The sequence below is a fragment of the Schistocerca gregaria genome, chromosome 1 (assembly GCF_023897955.1).
Source record: "Schistocerca gregaria isolate iqSchGreg1 chromosome 1, iqSchGreg1.2, whole genome shotgun sequence".
In the NCBI taxonomy this organism is placed as follows: Eukaryota; Metazoa; Arthropoda; class Insecta; order Orthoptera; family Acrididae; genus Schistocerca; species Schistocerca gregaria.
The window spans coordinates 150560902-150579013 of record NC_064920.1 but is presented as its reverse complement, the minus strand read 5'-3'; the positions used below and the strand labels follow the sequence as shown (position 1 = coordinate 150579013).

Sequence of the window (18112 nt, the reverse complement as noted above, 5' to 3'; positions counted from 1 at the left end):
GATGGGCATAGCAAAGGATAGGGAGGATGAGGGATTTATAGGTGTGGAGAATGGTGGAGGCGTTCAGACCCCACGTATGGCCTGAAAGGAGCTTGAGGAGACGGAGTCGGCAGTGTGGCTTGGTTTGGATTGTCCGGAGATGGGGGGTCCAGGAGAGGCGACGGTCGAGGGTGACGCCAAGGTACTTGAGGGTGGGAGGACGAAGAAGCCCTCCGTGACGTAATATATAGCGTGCAGCGAGTATTCCGCGCATGTGTCAAAAACATATGGGTAGACGGACCACACTGCCCGCCCTCAGCGCCCTCGCTGTTGGAACTGCACAACTCAGCTGTCTTCGGCGTTGTCAATTGCCGCGGCCATCGGAGTACTCTGACGTCTTCGTCTGGAGCAGATCTTAGAGATGACGAGCTTCCACGCATTATCTAGCTGGTAGCCATTGTCACGATTGATAAGATTGTCTGTCATGCGAATTTCCACTGATTCTTTTATGACGGAGTCCCAAAAGGATGTTGCTGTGGCCAAAATTGCTGTCTTGTCATACTCCATTGAGTGTACAGGGGAAATGCAATGCTCAGAAATTGCAGACTGTCTGGGTTGCAAAAGGCGAGTACAGCGTTGATGTTGAATGCAAGGTTCTTCTACTGTTCGCAATGTTTGTCCTGTATATGACATGCCACACTGACAAGGTATTTTGTAAATTCCCGCCTTCCGCAATACCAGGTCGTCTTTCACTGATTGCAGCAGGTCGAAAATCTTCGATGGTGAACGGAAAATTACTTTCACTTCGAAACCGTGGAGGATTCTTGCAATTTTGAAGGAAATGTTGCCATCAAATATCGTGTTTGGAAGCCAACGACGACCGGCTGCAAGCCCGAAATCTTTTTGAATATTCAGTTCGCCGGGAAAATTTTAAATTTCATGTCATCATCAAATCAAAACTTAGGCGTAAGCGAGGCATGCATTTTATTGCAACTGACACTGGACATTTTAAGTTTCGATCTGATGATAACAGTTGGAAAATGTTGTAATAAATGAAAGTGCATAAAGCGATCTAATGAAATTGTTCGTAAAAATTCATAACGATCATAGACTCATTCAGGGGATTTATTATCTTTATTAATATGTCGTGGCTCATCAAAACTATCATCAACAGATCACTGTATAGTACAAAAATAGTGCAAGACTGGACGTTACTGGTAGTAGTGTCCAGTCGCACAGAGTCGCTAGGGGTGACGAAAATTGCCTGTTTAGCACCAGGAATGAACCGCAGCTGCGTCCTACGCCACACATGACGGTCTTTCCACATGTGCTCGCGCATTTGGAGCGCGCGCAATCGCACGGATCAGCTGTGCGGCGTATTTCAAAAGCCCTGCCGAGGCTACAGGCGGTTGTCGCGGGATTTATCGGCAGCGGCAAGTGTCTGGGCTTTGCTCACAGCAGCTCCAGCCGCGCCAAGTGCACAAGTTTGAGTATTTTCAGGCCGGCAGCAGTATGCGAGGTCACTCCATTTGTAGCCCCACAAGAAAGCTACGCCAGTGAATGTAAAACATCTGTTCAAGGAAAGTTGACTGTTCTCATAAGCCACATAAAGCCGTCTTGAGCCTGTATAAGGAATGCATACGCAGCAGGAGCGTGTCATAGCTACAGCCGGCAACCTATCATACGGTGAGTGATTCTAAAAGTCCAACGGCTCGGATCTGTGTGATTCAGGGGAAAGCTGAGGTGGTGCAATGAAGGAAAGTACACGTTAGGCGCCCTTGAAAACCGAACTGCAATCAGTGATGTCGAAAATGTTGACCTACAGGGACCATCAATGTGTTCTATGGTCGAGTAAAACAGCATGTTTGGTCAGAAACTACTGTATCTGTAAGTAACATCATCGTTGTGTCTCACCGACAGGCGAACCTAGACCTCCCTCGCAACCTGCTTCCGCAACAGACGTCGAGAACAGACGCTTTTACAGTGACTATCCAGTCGGAATTCACCAGTGGGTGGTGGTGGGCTTGTTTATGTTCGGTACGGCAAAGAGAGATTACGGTGCGAAAACACCTAGGCAGCAACTTAGCATCAGTGTCCTGGTTTGAATTCTAAACCTCTCCGCGACATCTAATGCAGCGAGGTCATGGGATACTTTTGAGGGTAATTAAGACCTCATCGGCAATCTCCCCACGTGGCACCAATTAAAAAGGTTTGTACCAGGATGTAAAATGGAAGAGTATACACTCTGACATGCGCACAGTAAACCGCAGTTAACAGCAGTAAACGTTCCATGTTGGTAACAGAGGAACGCCATGTGGGAGGACAAATAACATGTCACCTTTAGTTGAACCAGATGCGTCTGTCATGTATATTTATTTTCTCCTTTCGAAGTATACTGATGCATTAGATCCATACTTAACAATCATATACAACCGTTCGCTCGACGAAAGATCCGTACCCAAAGCCTGGAAAGTTGCACAGGTCACACCAATATTCAAGAAACGTAGTAGGAGTAATCCACTAAATTAAAGGCCCATATCGTTAACGTCGATACACAGCAGGATTTTAGAACATATATTGTGTTAGAACATTATGAATTACGTCGAAGAAAACGGTCTATTGACACAGAGACAACATGGGTTTAGAAAACATCGTTCCTGTGAAACACAACTATCTCTTTAGCCAAATGAAGTGTTGAGTGCTATTGACAAGGGATTTCAGATCGATTCCGTATTTCTGGATTTCCGGAAGGCTTTTGACACTGTACCACACAAGCGGCTCGTAGTGAAATTGCGTGCTTATGGAATATCGTCTCAGTTATGTGACTGGATTTGTGATTTCCTGTCAGAGAGGTCACAGCTCGCAGTCATGACGGAAAGTCATCAGGTAAAATAGAAGTGATTTATGGCGTACCACACGGTAGTGTTATAGGCCCTTTGCTGTTATATATACGATTCTGGAGACTATCTGAGCAGCCGTCTTCGGTTGTTTGTATATGACGCTGTCGTTTATCGACTAATAAAGCTACCAGAAGACCAAAAATCTGCAAAACGATTTAGAAAAGATATCTGAATGGTGCGAAAAGTGGCAGTTGACCCTAAATAACGAAAAGTGTGAAGTCATCCACATGAGTGCTAAAAGGAACTCGTTAAACTTAGGTTACACGATAAATCAATCTAATCTAAAAGCCATAAATTCAGCTAAATACCTAGGTATTACAATAACGAACAACTGAAATTGGAAGTTACACAGGAAATGTTGTGGGGAAGGCTAACCAAACACTGAGTTTTATTGGCAGGACACTTAGAAAATGTAACAGGCCTGCTAAGGAGACTGCCTACACTACGCTTGTCCGTCCTCTTTTAGAATACTGGTGCGCGGTGTGGGATTCTTACCAGATAGGACTGACGGGGTACATCGAAAAAGTTCAAAGAAACGTAGGGAATTTGTATTATCGCGAAATATGGGAGAGAGTGTCACAGAAATGATACAGAATTTGGGCTGGACATCATCAAAAGAAAGGCGTTTCTCGTTGCGACGGAATCTTCTCAAGAAATTCCAATCACCAACTTTTCCTCCGAATGCGAAAATATTTTGCTGATACCGACCTACATAGGGAGGAACGATCACCAAGATAAAATAAGGGAAATCAGAGCTCGTGCGGAGAGATACAGGTGTTCATTCTTTTCGCGCGCTATACGAGATTGGAACAAAAGAGAATTGTGTAGCTGGCTTGATGAACCCTCTGCCAGGCACTTAAATGTGATTTGCAGAGTATCCATGTAGATGTAGATAGAATTCTTTATGCAAGTATGTGGTAATGCTCATGTTTAACTATTACTGACTGAAACACGTACGTCTATTCTCGCATAATGTCTGTCTCAGCTAACAGTCGTAAGGCGCCTTTTATCTGGTGTTTCGGCAGATATTTGTAGTTTAGTTTCTGTAATGTGTAGCTGTAGCCTGCCCAAACAAACAATGCTGATCAGAGGTTCCATGTGACGTCCAGTGTCAACGAAAAGTGTCGATTTGTTTCCCGTTACAAACAAAATAATTTTTGAAGTGGAATTTTATGTGACTATTCGTTAGAGCGGACCCAGATTCGTCTTGTGCGGTATTTGTTTAAAATGGATATCTATTAACAGAGGCTGGAAAACATTATGCATAATCACGAATTCAACAGCGCTGCCGTCCCGTGATATATGGTACCGCCATGTAGCAGCTCTAGTAAAGAAGTACATTAGTTGCAGGGTTAGCCATTCACTAGTGTCCTTGAAGATAATGGATTACTATTTGTCATCTGTTTGTTATACGGTGTGTAGCTCACTTGCGGCAAGAGAAGAAAAAGTTTCCTATTACGGCAGCTGCAGTTTCTTCCTTTTGAAGTTCTGTAAGTGCCACGGCGCTCTGGCTTTCTCACTGCAAGCTGCCTGACCCATAGAAATCCATTTCTCATCAGGCACGAAAGGAAATGATGCTAACTCGTTTCCTAGAAGAAGAGGATGCCGCGAGTAAATCTTTTTCACGAAAAATGGGGAGCGTTTGTCTCTTTATCTGTCTGTCCACTTGAGTTCTGTACGGAAGACTGTACCTACGACACTGTCCATAACGGAGTTACTCTTGCAATGTGTCACAGAATGCAAACTGCCTAGAACCGTAGAGCTGGTCGTCGTAAAATGTGTTAACACATGCCCCATGTTTTACCAAATTCTCCTGCGATTAAAAAACGGGTCATGACTCGACAAATGCCTCTGTCACTTTCAGGAACTGGGATTAGGAAAAATATTATGATTTGCAAGCGTGGATGAGAACAATGGTTACCTCGGAATCATCCTCAAGTACAGGGTGACACACGGGAGGCGGACGGTTTTGAACTGCGTAGTACTGAGGGCGCGGTGGTGGGAGGTGGTCGTGGTGGGGATAGTTCTGATCCACGCAAGACGCCATTTCGTTTACTCAGCCACTATGGAGCAGTGGGACTTGCAGCGTCGAGTGTTCGTCTATGACAGTTTCGTGAAAAGTGGTGAGTCTATTAATGCTACGCAGCGATTGTTTCGTGCGCGGTTTAATGTCGGTCGACATGGAGCTGTTCCGAGCTGTAACACAATCCTCAGATGGGTGGAAAATTTCAGATCAACTGAAAACATACTGGATAAGAAGCATCCTGGCCCGAGACGCAGAGTAACGACACCATAAAATGTTGCAAGGGTAAGGCAAGCGGCAGTCAGAAGTCCAGGACGGTCAGCTAGAGGTCACGCTAGTGAGTTACGAATCAATCGTGAATTGGTTAGACGAATTTTGCATAAAGAATTAAAATTCCATCCCTACAAAATGCTCATTGTCCAACAAATAAAGGAAACTGATTTTACTGTACTAGAAGATTTCGCTTACAGAACGCAAGTGATTTTGGGATTGAATGAAAATGAAATTTTATTGATGAGAAATGAAGCTCATTTTCATTTAAACGGGGTCGTGAATAAGCAGAATCTACGTATCTGGGCTCCAGAGCATCCACACCTTATCCACCAACGTCCTCTACACTCAGAAAAAGTAACAGTCTGGTGTTCTCTTGGCTCTGTTGGCATTATTGGACCTTCTTCTTTTTTTTTTTTTTTTTTAAGAGTACGGAGCCATGGTTACTGTTAATTCTGTTCGTTACATTCGTATGCTTGATACCAGAACTAAGAAGACGATGAATCCCTTTAAAACGCGTTTGGTTCCAGCAGGATGGGGCAACATCGCACACCGCAAATACTTCAATGACAGTTCTTAGACGCATGTTTCCTGGCCGGATTATCTCACGTTTTGGCAATGTTCCTTGGCCTCCCAGGTCTACCGAGTTGTCAGTATGTGACTTTTTTCTTTGGTACCTTAAGAACTGTGTCTATAACCACAAACCACGAAATTTGAACGAGTTGAAGAATGCAATCATTCAAGAAATTGCTGCCATCCCTGCAGAGATTTTAGTCCGTGTGATGGAGTATTTTGAGAAGAGACTTGAGTCTTGCATTAGAAATGATGGACATCACCTTGATGACATTATGTTTCACAAATAACTTTGTTAGCTAAAATGGCAAATAATGAGCTCTGGTTTTTTGTAAATAAACAGGCATTAATTTTAAAGTTGGCTGAGTATTATTTCATTAAAGCCGTCTTTCTCCCGTGTGTCACCCAGTACACTCTAAGAAGGAAAAAAATGACAAAAAAGAGATGCACCATGAAGGGATAATCCGAATGGGACCGAAATCTGTAGGTCTGATGTAGATGTACATATCAGCAAATGATTAAAATTTCACAAACTGAGTAAGTCAGTAAAGTGCTGATCCATCTCTGGCCCTTGTGCAAGGCTAGCAATTTTTAAGCTTGGCACAATTGATGGAGTTGTTGGACATCCTCCTGAGGGATATCGTATCAAATTTTGTCAACTGGTGTAGATCGTCAGAATTACGAGGGGGTTGGAGGGACCTGCCCATAATGCACCAAGAGTTCTCAGCTGACAAGAGACCCAGTGACCTCGCTGGTCAACATAGACTTTGGCAAGCACGAAGACAAACGATAGAAACCCTCACCATGTGCGGGCGGGCATTATCTTGCTGAAATGTGAGCCCAGGATGGCTTGCCTGTGAAGTGTAACAAAGTGGGGTACAGAACACCGTCGACATACCACTGTGCTGTAAGGGTGCGGCAAATGACAATCAAACGAATCATGTTATGAAATGAAGTGGCACGCCAGAGCATCACTCTTGGTTGTCGGGCCGTATGGCGAGCGGCAGTCGCATTGGTATCCCAATGGTCATGGAGCTCAGATCGAAGACTCATCACTGAAGACAATTATGCTCCAGCCAATGAGAGTCCAGGTCAGAGAAGTGTCTGGAGACACTCTGAACAACCGTGTGATACTAACCCGACTGTCACCCACCATGCGGCCCGACGACGATACGTCGACAATATCCTGTGCTCAGTTTTGTTGTCCTTCATGGTAAGCCGTCCTGGGTTTACATTTCTGCAAGATAATGTCCGCTCGCACGCGGCGAGAGTTTCTAACACTTGTCTTCGTGATAGTCAAACCGTACCTTGGCCAGCAATGTCGCCAGACCTCACTGCAATTGAGGTCCTTTGTAGTATTACTGGCAGGGCCAACGAAACAGCTCAGAATCTCTACAGTATAACGTGCCAATTGTACAGGCACCATATCCATCAAGAGGGCATCCAACAACTCTACCAATCAACGCGAAGCCAAGTAACTGCTTGCATAAGGGCCAGAGGTGGAGTAGCGCATTTCTGTCTTTCTCAATTTGTGAAATTTTTTTCTTGAATAAAGCATTCAGTGTTTCTGAAATTGTAATCATTTGTTTGTATGTGTACACCACATCCACCGATTTCTGTCCCACCTGGATAATTCCTTCGTGGTGCGCTTTTTTTTCTTGTCTTAGAGAGTGTGGTACGGCACAGTGTTACTGGTTTCACAGTTACAGCAACGGTAATCAGAAAGCAGTAGATTGCGAGAGATACGTTACTCCTGTAAGAGTCTGATTCCATAATCTGCCCCCCCCCCCCCCCCCTCGTCAATCTTTAAAAACCGGTTTAAAATCAAATGGCTCTGAGCACTATGGGACTTAGGATCTGAGGTAATCAGTCCCCAAGAACTTAGAACTACTTAAACCTAACTAACCTAAGGACATCCCACACATCCATGCCCGAGGCAGCATTTGAAGCTGCGACTGTAGCGGTCGCGCGGTTCCGAACTGGAGCGCCTAGAACCGCTCGGCCACCGCGGCCGGAAAATCAGTTTCCTTGTCATTTATATCCAGTACATGTCGTGGGATTTTAGAAGAGGAGCTGTGATCCATACCTGAATGTGTTGTACTCGGCCCATGCAGTACGGCCGTCAAAGGCTTCCAGCTCAATTCGTAGCATCATCTCCTTCTCGTGGGTCAATCTGCAAAGGAAAGCAATACAAACGCGTTAGCAACAAGAAAAGCACATATGACTCAACAGATAAGAACAATTTGTATTCACGATGTCCAACGGCCTTCATGAAGTTAATGAATGACATTACGGTCAGTGCAAGACAGTGCACAGTACCAGTATGTTCCAATAAGTTCCGCGGAAACACGATTTTTCAGGTATCGTACATCGAGTTCAATTAATCACAGTGTTTTGGATAGATCTTGGCCTAGCGATCATTCTTATATCTATCGGAAGAACGAGCATACTGTACCTGTACTACAGCACATAGTTAAAATTTAAACATTTCACACTTCCTCCAGAACAGGCAAATTGAGGAAGTCAGTTGGTTCTTTTGCATTAGCTGTTCTCTAGGGTGAGTCTTATAATGCTTATAAAAAAATCACGGTTTATTCGTGGGTGGTTCCTGAGAAAAACCCGAAAACTATGAATTCTGAGTATGAAAACTATGGGGATGGTCGTTTCTATAATGTTTATCCATGGCAAATCGTCGAAATTCTTGCCATATGTTCTTGAAACTTTTTAGAGATCATTTTTCATTACCGAGAGCCAGAGGTTCGAAGTTACTGTAAGAGGGGCGTTTGAAAAGTCCGTGAAAAAAAAAACTACATACGTATTTGGGGTAAACCTTTTTTATTCTTCGACATTGTCTCCTTTTAGGCATACATTTCGTCCAGCGCTGTTCTAATTTGTTGATCTCTTGCGAATAATAGGAATTGTCCAAGTCTGCAAAATAGCTACTAGTTGCTGCAATCACTTCCTCGTTTGAATAACATCTTTGTCCCACCAGTCATTTCTTCAAATTGACGAACAAATAGTAGTCCGAGGGAGCCAAGTCTGGAGAATAGGGGGGATGTGAAACGAGTTGGAATCCTATTTCCATTAATTTTACAACCACAACTCAAGTGTGAGCAATCGCGAACACATCTTGCTGATAGCTTTCTCATATCCAAATGTTTATGCAAAATATTATGTACCCGTTCATTCGAGATGCCCACAGCACTAGCAATCTCACGCACCTTAACTCTTCTGTCATCCATCACCATATCATGGATTTTATCAACGATTTCTGGAGTCACAACCTTCACAGGGCGTCCAGAACGTTCAGCATCATTTGTGCCCATGAGTCCACTCCTAAAGTTTTGAAACCACTTATAAACTGTTCTAATCGAAGGTGGAGAGTCACTGTAATATTTATCGAGCATCTCTTTAGTCTCCTGAGGCGTTTTGCATTCCATAAAGTAATGTTTAATCATCACACGAAATTCTTTTAGTCATTCGACTTCCTTGGTTAATACGAATGCCAAACACAAATAAATAGACCAATATGGCTGAAACTTGGTGTGCGTTCTTTCCAAAGATGCTATTAACATGACCTCGATACGAGCCGGCGGGGCCATCTTTCGGCCTTTGCACGGACTTTTCAAACGCCCCTCGTACTTATGCACGCAAAATAAGCACGTGATATCTGATTTAAGGCGTAAATGTACCGTAGTTTTAACTGATAGAGAACTCGTGATAAGAGTCTGTGGTCATTGCAATGGTTCTGAGGTCACCAAACCAATTTTTAGCTCTCATTTTTTCACCAATAAAAGCTTCTGATGTGCTGTCTCTGTGTAATGGAACTTCATTCCTGTACAGGCCACCTGGCCCTCGAAATTAGTGGATGGTGCCAGCTGACGTCGCAGGCACCCTACAAAAAATTATTTTGTCATGTGAAGTTCTCTGTACTTGCAAATTAAAAAAATGCAATTTTTGGTACCATGTAGATGCAGCTTAAAATGTTGTGCATTTTTATGTAAAGTAGTGTGAAGTGAATTTGTGAAGTATATAAATAAACCGTCAAAGCTTTACTGACCTATTCGTTTTATCCCACCCTACTGTAGCAGCGAACGGAAGGGAAGGAGCTGAAAAATGCTCCTATCGGAGCACAAAATAAACGAATATGTTCTTCTTGAAAAGACTCTGACTGAAAAGCGGGGAAGCTGTTGCCTCAACCCTCATTTCGCCTTTCTCACCAGAAATTTTGGAATGTGAACATATTCGCATCTTTTTATGATAACAGACAGTAGCAGATGGAGAGTGACAGTGAAATGGTTCAAATGGCTCTGATCACTATGGGACTTAACTTCTGAGGTCATCAGTCCCCTAGAACTTAGAACTACTGAAACCTAACTAACCTAAGGACATCACACACATCCATGCACGAGGCAGGATTTTAACCTGCGACCGTAGCAGTCGCGCGGTTCCAGACTGTAGCGCCTAGAACCGCTCGTCCACCCCAGTCGGCAGTGACAGTGAAAGACCTTGAGAGATGGATGAAAACAACAGGTGTGGGAACCAAAGAGAGAGACGATACTGATGAAAAGTGAGGCACAGTGGTGGTAAAAGAGAAAGAAAGATGGATGGAGATAGCAGCAGTGGCAACAAAAGAGAAAGAGGGCAGTGGAAATGAGAAACACAAATAAGTGGAGGCCATAGATATCCTTGGGTAGTGAAGTCTGAACCCTCTCAGACAGGTGAACTGCTACAGGTGGGCACAGGAGAGGCTGCATTTTGGAATGGAACTTAAAATTGGAAGGTGTAGCTAACTGTTACAAATAAAACATTTCTGATTTTCGCTGTGGTTTCCACATCGCGAGCAATCGGAAATTACTTTGGAATGGAACTTCAAACGCTTGGGTATAGGGGGGGAAATACGAGGGGGGAAAAGAAGCTTTTAGTTTGGGAGAGGCAAACCACATGCCAGGAAGCCACTCCCTTCAGAGTACGAGTCAACCTATCTACGTCGGCCGGCAACCGCCCATAGAGCAGACAGCGTTTGCCTGAGTGAAAGGGAGAACGACCCCATGTTCGGCTTAAAAGCAAATTCCGCTACATTGTGTGGGAGCGCCCAGCCTACGCATTCTTTACGAACATAGCACGCAGTTTCAGAGGTTTTCACAGGGAGACAGCAAACGCCAAACGCCGATGCTACAGATTTCTTGATTGGTCGCTTTAGATGATACGTCATTCTCCCGGTTTAGAAGAACAATGCTGATTGGCTGACAATATTCCTGACGCCTTGAGCTGAAGGAGTAATGGAAGAGACCGAAAGATATACCCCTTCACGTCTGGCTTGCAGAGGGGCCGTTCCGTTGTCGCTCTTGGAGCACGTGTACTCAAAGAGCGAGGAACAAGTCTCTCCTCAGTACTTCACTGGGAGAGCACCTCTATCGAGAGCGAATCGGAGTGCAACTCTATATTGAGTCCTTGCAATTAAGTATTGTTCACTGTGTTGGCCGCCACACTTATTGTGCGGTGTGAACGGACAGAGTTATAGTTAAACGCCTGTGAGCGAATTTTTGAGTGGCATCAGGGTGGACTGGTTATCTGACCGGTGTACCACGCCAATAGTTAGACTAGGGGTGAATAGGAGTCCTTGACTTCATCAAGGCGTAGGGAGAGTTTGATTGGCGAAGATCAATCCAGATAGAAAGAGAGTTATCTTATTTGTCAGCAGCGAATGGCGCAGACAGCAGTCATTGCAGCTTACGGTATTGTGCGCTACAGCTCTTGCGAGCCCCATATTTCCTCCACAACAGTACACTTAACTGCATTTCACACGCGACAGCCTCGACCATATCTAGCAACATTCTAACAGATAATTATTTAAGTTGAGTAGACGCGTCTCTCAGGCATTCTGCCAAGTCAATAATAATCTTAAACTTTGTATAGAAATTTCTTTAACGAATCCTATCCTTAAGAGGTAACTGCACATTCCGAAAAGAACCCGGAAATAACTTGTTCAGTTCATAACTAAAAGTGCCATTGTGATTTCTCAGAATTTTTCCAAAAAAATAATAATTATCGTTAATTTCATGTTTTTCTTACACTAAATAGGTGTAGGGAACACTCTCCGCTATGGAAGTGGCTTGTCGCGCGTTAAAAGGTGGTTTTGGCGGTCGATCTGGCGGCTACTGGGTGAGCAGGATACGCAGTCAGTGGCTAGCCGTTGTACGGTTAACATCGAGAGTGCCATGTGAGGCATTTGAAAGCCAATTTATATAGAAATTGGATGTGGTTTCGGCTGTCGTATGGTGCTCCTGTTATTATGGAATGGCTCTACAACGAATATCATATGTCGGCAATAAGAATTTATAAAGAGCATTCAACAGCAAGAGTGTGAGACCAGATAGCCGCCACGTGATTGCCACCACTATTGCGCCACTGCCCCGCCAACTTCAGAGACTCCTGTATCATAGTATGGACCAGTATGTTTGTGTGAGTGTTTTTCCAGTGGTATAAACATGTGTTTGAACCTTAAAATTGTCCTGATTATGAAACCTATGCACGGTCCCATCCTAAATGTGCAGAAACCGAGTGTCCTGTTTCTAACTAATTAATGGTTTGCTTTTGTACTAAATGTGCTAAAGTGCAGAGCCAAAGTGTGAAGTGTTACCGAAAAATACCTGCTTCACAGATAATGGATAAGGCACACAAATTGAACCTATATGAAAAGTAATTTTGCTTTGATTATTACTATGAATTATCTTCTGAAGTTAACTGAACTTAATATTTGAATTACTTGCGTTCAAGTGTGAACATATAAACTATTTTAAGTGCGGTTGGAAAGCAATATTTGGAAATCGCATTTTGTCTCTGAAAAAGTCACAGAATTTGCCTGTAAAGACAGTTTCAGTTTATGGGCCCCACTATATTCTTTTCTATTATAAGAAAGATAAACTAAATACTGCTTTTGCTAAAGAAATCTGAAGCATTTCCATAAAAATGTGAGTATAAAAAGTGTTTGTGTAATGTTATTTAACTTCATTTGTGGTGTTTGTATATTAGTTAAACAAGGGCTCTTGTCATGACCACTTTTAGTCTCATGAGGTCTTTAGTAACATCTTATTGCTAAGTTAGCTATTGGTTGCAACAGTAAGTATTATTACTATGAGTGAAATAACTTTTAAAATTCCTATGGTTGCTGATTTGTGTAAATAGGAACACTGTTACCAACTACTCAGTTCGACCGGTAGTCTTGTGTATTCATTGCAGTATTTAAAAGGAGTTTTAATGAAAGTCGATTTAGTAACTCCTATTAAATTTTCTTGAAACATAATGTTTAAAATTATGATGCCTAATTAGGCTGGCGACAGTTTATTATTTCATTTGTATGGATGTCAATTCTAGTATTACCACCAAAATAAAGTCTTTCTGTTTTCTATTAACTGCCATATATGCGAAATTAATGTTTCGATATCCTCTGCCCATTAGTATATGGTCAAATAAATACAAAAATCCTCACAGTGGGTAACAGTAAACTGCGAGCGCACTACTGGCCATTAAAATTGCTACACCACGAAGATGACGTGCTACAGACGCGAAAGTTAACTAACAGGACGAAGATGCTGTGGTATGCAAATTATTATTCACACAAGGTTGGCGCCGGTGGCGACACCTACAACGTGCTGACGTAAGGAACGTTTCCAACCGATTTCTCATACACAAACAGCAGTTGACCGGCGTTGCCTGCTGAAACGTTGTTGGGATGCCTCGTGTAAGGAGGAGAAATGCGTACCATAACGTTTTCAACTTTGATAAAGGTCGGATTGTAACATATCGCGATTGCGGTTTATCGTATCGCGACATTGCTGCTCGCGTTGGTAGAGATCCAATGACTGTTAGCAGAATATGGAATCGGTGGGTTCAGGAGGGTAATATGGAACCCCGTGCTGGGTCCCAAAGGCCTCGTATCAGTAGCACTCGAGATGACAGACATTTTATCCGCATGGCTGTAACGGATCGTGCAGCCACGTCTCGATTCCTGAGTCAACAGGTGGGGACGTTTGCAAGACAACAACCATCTGCAGGAACAGTTCGACGACGTCTGCAGCAGAATGGACTATCGGCTCGGAGACCGTGGCTGCGGTTACCCTTGGCGCTGCATCACACACAGGAGCGCCTGCGATGGTGTACTCAACGCGAATCTGGGTGCACGAATGGCAAAACCTATTGTTTCGGATGAATCCAGGTTCTGTTTACAGCATCATGATGGTCACATCCGTGTTTGGCGACATCGCGGTGAACGCACATTGGAAGCGTGTATTCGTCACCATCACCCAGCGTGACGGTATGGGGTGCCATTGGTTACACGTCTTGGTCACCTCTTGTTCGCATTGACGGCACTTCGAACAGTGGACGTTACATTTCGGATGTGTTACGACCCGTGGCTCTACCCTTCATTCGATCCCTGCAAAAAGCTACATTTCAGCAGGATAATGCACGACCGCATGTTGCAGGTCCTGTACGGGCCTACTGGATACAGAAAATGTTCGACTGCTGCTCTGGCCAGCACATTCTCCAGATCTCTCACCAACTGAAAACGTCTGGTCATGGTGGTCGAGCAACTGGCTCGTCACAATACGCCAGTCACTACTCTTGATGAACTGTGGTATTGATGAACTGTGGTATCGTGTTGAAGCTGCATGGGCAGCTGTACCTGTACACGCCATCCAAGCTCTGTCTGCGGCAATGCCCAGGCGTATCAAGGCCGTTATTACGGCCAGAGGTGGTTTTTCTGGGTACTGTTTTCTCAGGATCACCCAAATCTCAGGAGCACCCAAATTGAATGCAAATGTAATCACATGTCAGTTCTAGTATGATATATTTGTCCAATGAATACCCGTTTATCATCTGCATTTCTTCTTGGTGTAGCAATTTTAATGGCCAGTAGTGTACTTGGCGCAAACCTGCAGTCCCCGTGTTATACGTGGCGTCCCTGCGACAGGACTAAAAGTCCAGTTACTAGGGAACTATAGTATTATAAGTTGTCAAGGTAACACAGTCACTGTGTGCTGGGTGTTAAAAAGAATGTGGTGCAATGAGTGAGCAGCTCCTCATAAGCCACTCATTGTTGTAGTTAAATGCAAAGCTGTGCATGGGCTGGTGTAGAGAGCGAGGTCACGGGACAGTGCATGACAGGAAACGAACGATTTGGAGTGATGGATTACATTACACCTTGTGGCAATCGGTTGGGAAGGTTTAGGTTTGGTGTATGGCTAGCGAACGGTACCTGCCATAATGTGTTGTGCCAACAGTGAAGTGGAGAGCAGGTAGTCTTACGGTATGAGGATGTTTTGTGTGGTCAGGGTAATGCGGAAGGATGCGAACACATTTTACAGAGTCACATATTGTGAACAGTAGAGTAACAGTTCGGTGATGATATTAGTACGGCAATACGCCCTGTCATAAAGCAGCATGTGTGAGGCTATGATCCATGGGCGATAACATGCTTGAAATGGACTGGCCTGCCAAGAGTACCAACCTAAACCCAATGGAACATCTTTGGCGTGAGTTAGATGTCGGCTTCGCTCCAGACTCTAGCGTTCAACAATACTACCTTCTCTGGTTTGGTATCATGGGGAAGAACTGGCTGACGTTCCTCCACAGACATCCAGATATCTAACTAAAAGTGTCCATAGTACAGTTCAAGCGATCACAAAGGCGAAGGTTGGACACATCCCCACCGATAGATGTCCGGATACTTTTGATCACATGGTGTAGAAAGCAGTACCACGACATTAGAAACTTGTTATAAAATTCAAGAGGAATCTGATTTCAGTGCAGATTGGCACGAATACGGGAAAATGGAAAGACCTGATACCGTTTGACTACGTGATCGATTACCAGTCCCTGAAGCAGTCGCAAGCGTGAAGTATCTAGAGGTGAGTATCAGAGGTGATTTAAGACGGAACGGCAATAGAAATCTAGCTGTAGCGAAGGCGCAGGCCATACTCAATTTTTAATTGAAGAATTATAAACGAGTGTTATTCACACACAAAACCCTACTTCCGCTAACTCTTGAGTATCCTTCGCCGGTCTGCGATCCTTATCAAATTTCACGGAAGTGATTGAGAACATTAATATAAGAGCTGCCAGTTCTGTCAACGATTCATTTAATTTGCACGACGGCTGTAGAGAAATGCTCAATAATTCCAACGAGAGGCGCTACAAAAAAGGTGTTGCGTATCGCCAAGAGTCAAAGTCTAAAAGTACCGAGAGCTCACATTTCAGTACAAGCCAAGACTCCTATTACGTCCTCCAACATACCTTTGATGGAAACACCAAGAGAGTAAAATCAAAGAAATTCTAGCGTGTGCAGAGCTGTTCTGAAAATCGTTCTTCCCTCGCACCTTACGCTAATGGGCGAAGAAGACGGGAAAGAGTTTGTGGTGTACTACATATGCTTCGCTTCACACCGTAGAGTGAATAGTGGATATCAGATGTAGATGTAGAAGACTCATTCATTAAACACTAGTGATATTTATGGGGATAAGACTTCCTGAACTACACCGTCCGTCCAAGAAGTTCAGAGACTGATTTTATTCCTTGGCGCGGGCCGGAGTGGCGGAGTGGTTCTAGGCGTTACAGTCTGGAGCCGAGCGACCGCTACGGTCGCAGGTTCGAATCGTGCCTCGGGCATGGATGTGTGTGATGTCCTTAGGTTAGTTAAGTTTAATTACACTCCTGGAAATTGAAATAAGAACACCGTGAATTCATTGTCCCAGGAAGGGGAAACTTTATTGACACATTCCTGGGGTCAGATACATCACATGATCACACTGACAGAACCACAGGCACATAGACACAGACAACAGAGCATGCACAATGTCGGCACTAGTACAGTGTATATCCACCTTTCGCAGCAATGCAGGCTGCTATTCTCCCATGGAGACGATCGTAGAGATGCTGGTTGTAGTCCTGTGGAACGGCTTGCCATGCCATTTCCACCTGGCGCCTCAGTTGGACCAGCGTTCGTGCTGGACATGCAGACCGCGTGAGACGACGCTTCATCCAGTCCCAAACATGCTCAATGGGGGACAGATCCGGAGATCTTGCTGGCCAGGGTAGTTGACTTACACCTTCTAGAGCACGTTGGGTGGCACGGAATACATGCGGATGTGCATTGTCCTGTTGGAACAGCAAGTGCCCTTGACGGTCTAGGAATGGTAGAACGATGGGTTCGATGACGGTTTGGATGTACCGTGCACTATTCAGTGTCCCCTCGGCGATCGCCAGAGGTGTACGGCCAGTGTAGGAGATCGCTCCCCACACCATGATGCCGGGTGTTGGCCCTGTGTGCCTCGGTCGTATGCAGTCCTGATTGTGGCGCTCACCTGCACGGCGCCAAACACGCATACGACCATCATTGGCACCAAGGCAGAAGCGACTCTCATTGCTGAAGACGACACGTCTCCATTCGTCCCTCCATTCACGCCTGTCGCGACACCACTGGTGGCGGGCTGCACGATGTTGGGGCGTGAGCGGAAGACGGCCTAACGGTGTGCGGGACCGAAGCCCAGTTTCATGGAGACGGTTGCGAATGGTCCTCGCCGATACCCCAGGAGCAACAGTGTTCCTAATTTGCTGGGAAGTGGCGGTGCGGTCCCCTACGGCACTGCGTAGGATCCTACGGTCTTGGCGTGCATTCGTGCGTCGCTGCGGTCCGGTCCCAGGTCGACGGGCACGTGCACCTTCCGCCGACCACTGGCGACAACCTCGATGTACTGTAGAGACCTCACGCCCCACGTGTTGAGCAATTCGGCGGTATGTCCACCCGGCCTCCCGCATGCCCACTATACGCCCTCGCTCAAAGTCCGTCAACTGCACATACGGTTCACGTCCACGCTGTCGTGGCATTCTACCAGTGTTAAAGACTGCGATGGAGCTCCGTATGCCACGGCAAACTGGCTAACACTGACGGCGGCGGTGCACAAATGCTGCGCAGCTAGCGCCATTCGACGGCCAACACCGCGGTTCCTGGTGTGTTTGCTGTGCCGTGCGTGTGATCATTGCTTGTACAACCCTCTCGCAGTGTCCGGAGCAAGTATGGTGGGTCTGACACACCGGTGTCAATGTGTTCTTTTTTCCATTTCCAGGAGTGTAGTTCTAGGTTCTAGGCGACTGATGACCTCAGAAGTTAAGTCGCCTAGTGCACAGAGCCATTTGAACCATTTGAGCCATATTCCTTGGCGTGTAGACGACGTCAACACAGTAACTACGATGGCACCTTGAGCTAGCGGCTGTAAACAACAGATGTGCTTGGACCAGGTAGTTGCGAGCAGGCAGTGTTAAGTAGTGGACGTGCGGCGGTAGCGTGCCAACGTTGTATTGTCACTTA

The 18112-nt window shown here is 45.0% G+C and overlaps 1 protein-coding gene across 2 annotated transcripts in view; it reads right to left on the bottom strand.

The window, feature by feature from the left end:
- Window positions 1-18112, bottom strand: part of LOC126335000 (uncharacterized) — a 912695-nt gene that overhangs the window by 38777 nt on the left and 855806 nt on the right. For both annotated transcript variants that reach the window (XM_049997826.1, XM_049997835.1), the window contains exon 11: window positions 7832-7918. In XM_049997826.1, the coding sequence (XP_049853783.1) occupies window positions 7832-7918 (87 nt within the window). The remainder of the gene's footprint in view (window positions 1-7831; window positions 7919-18112) is intronic.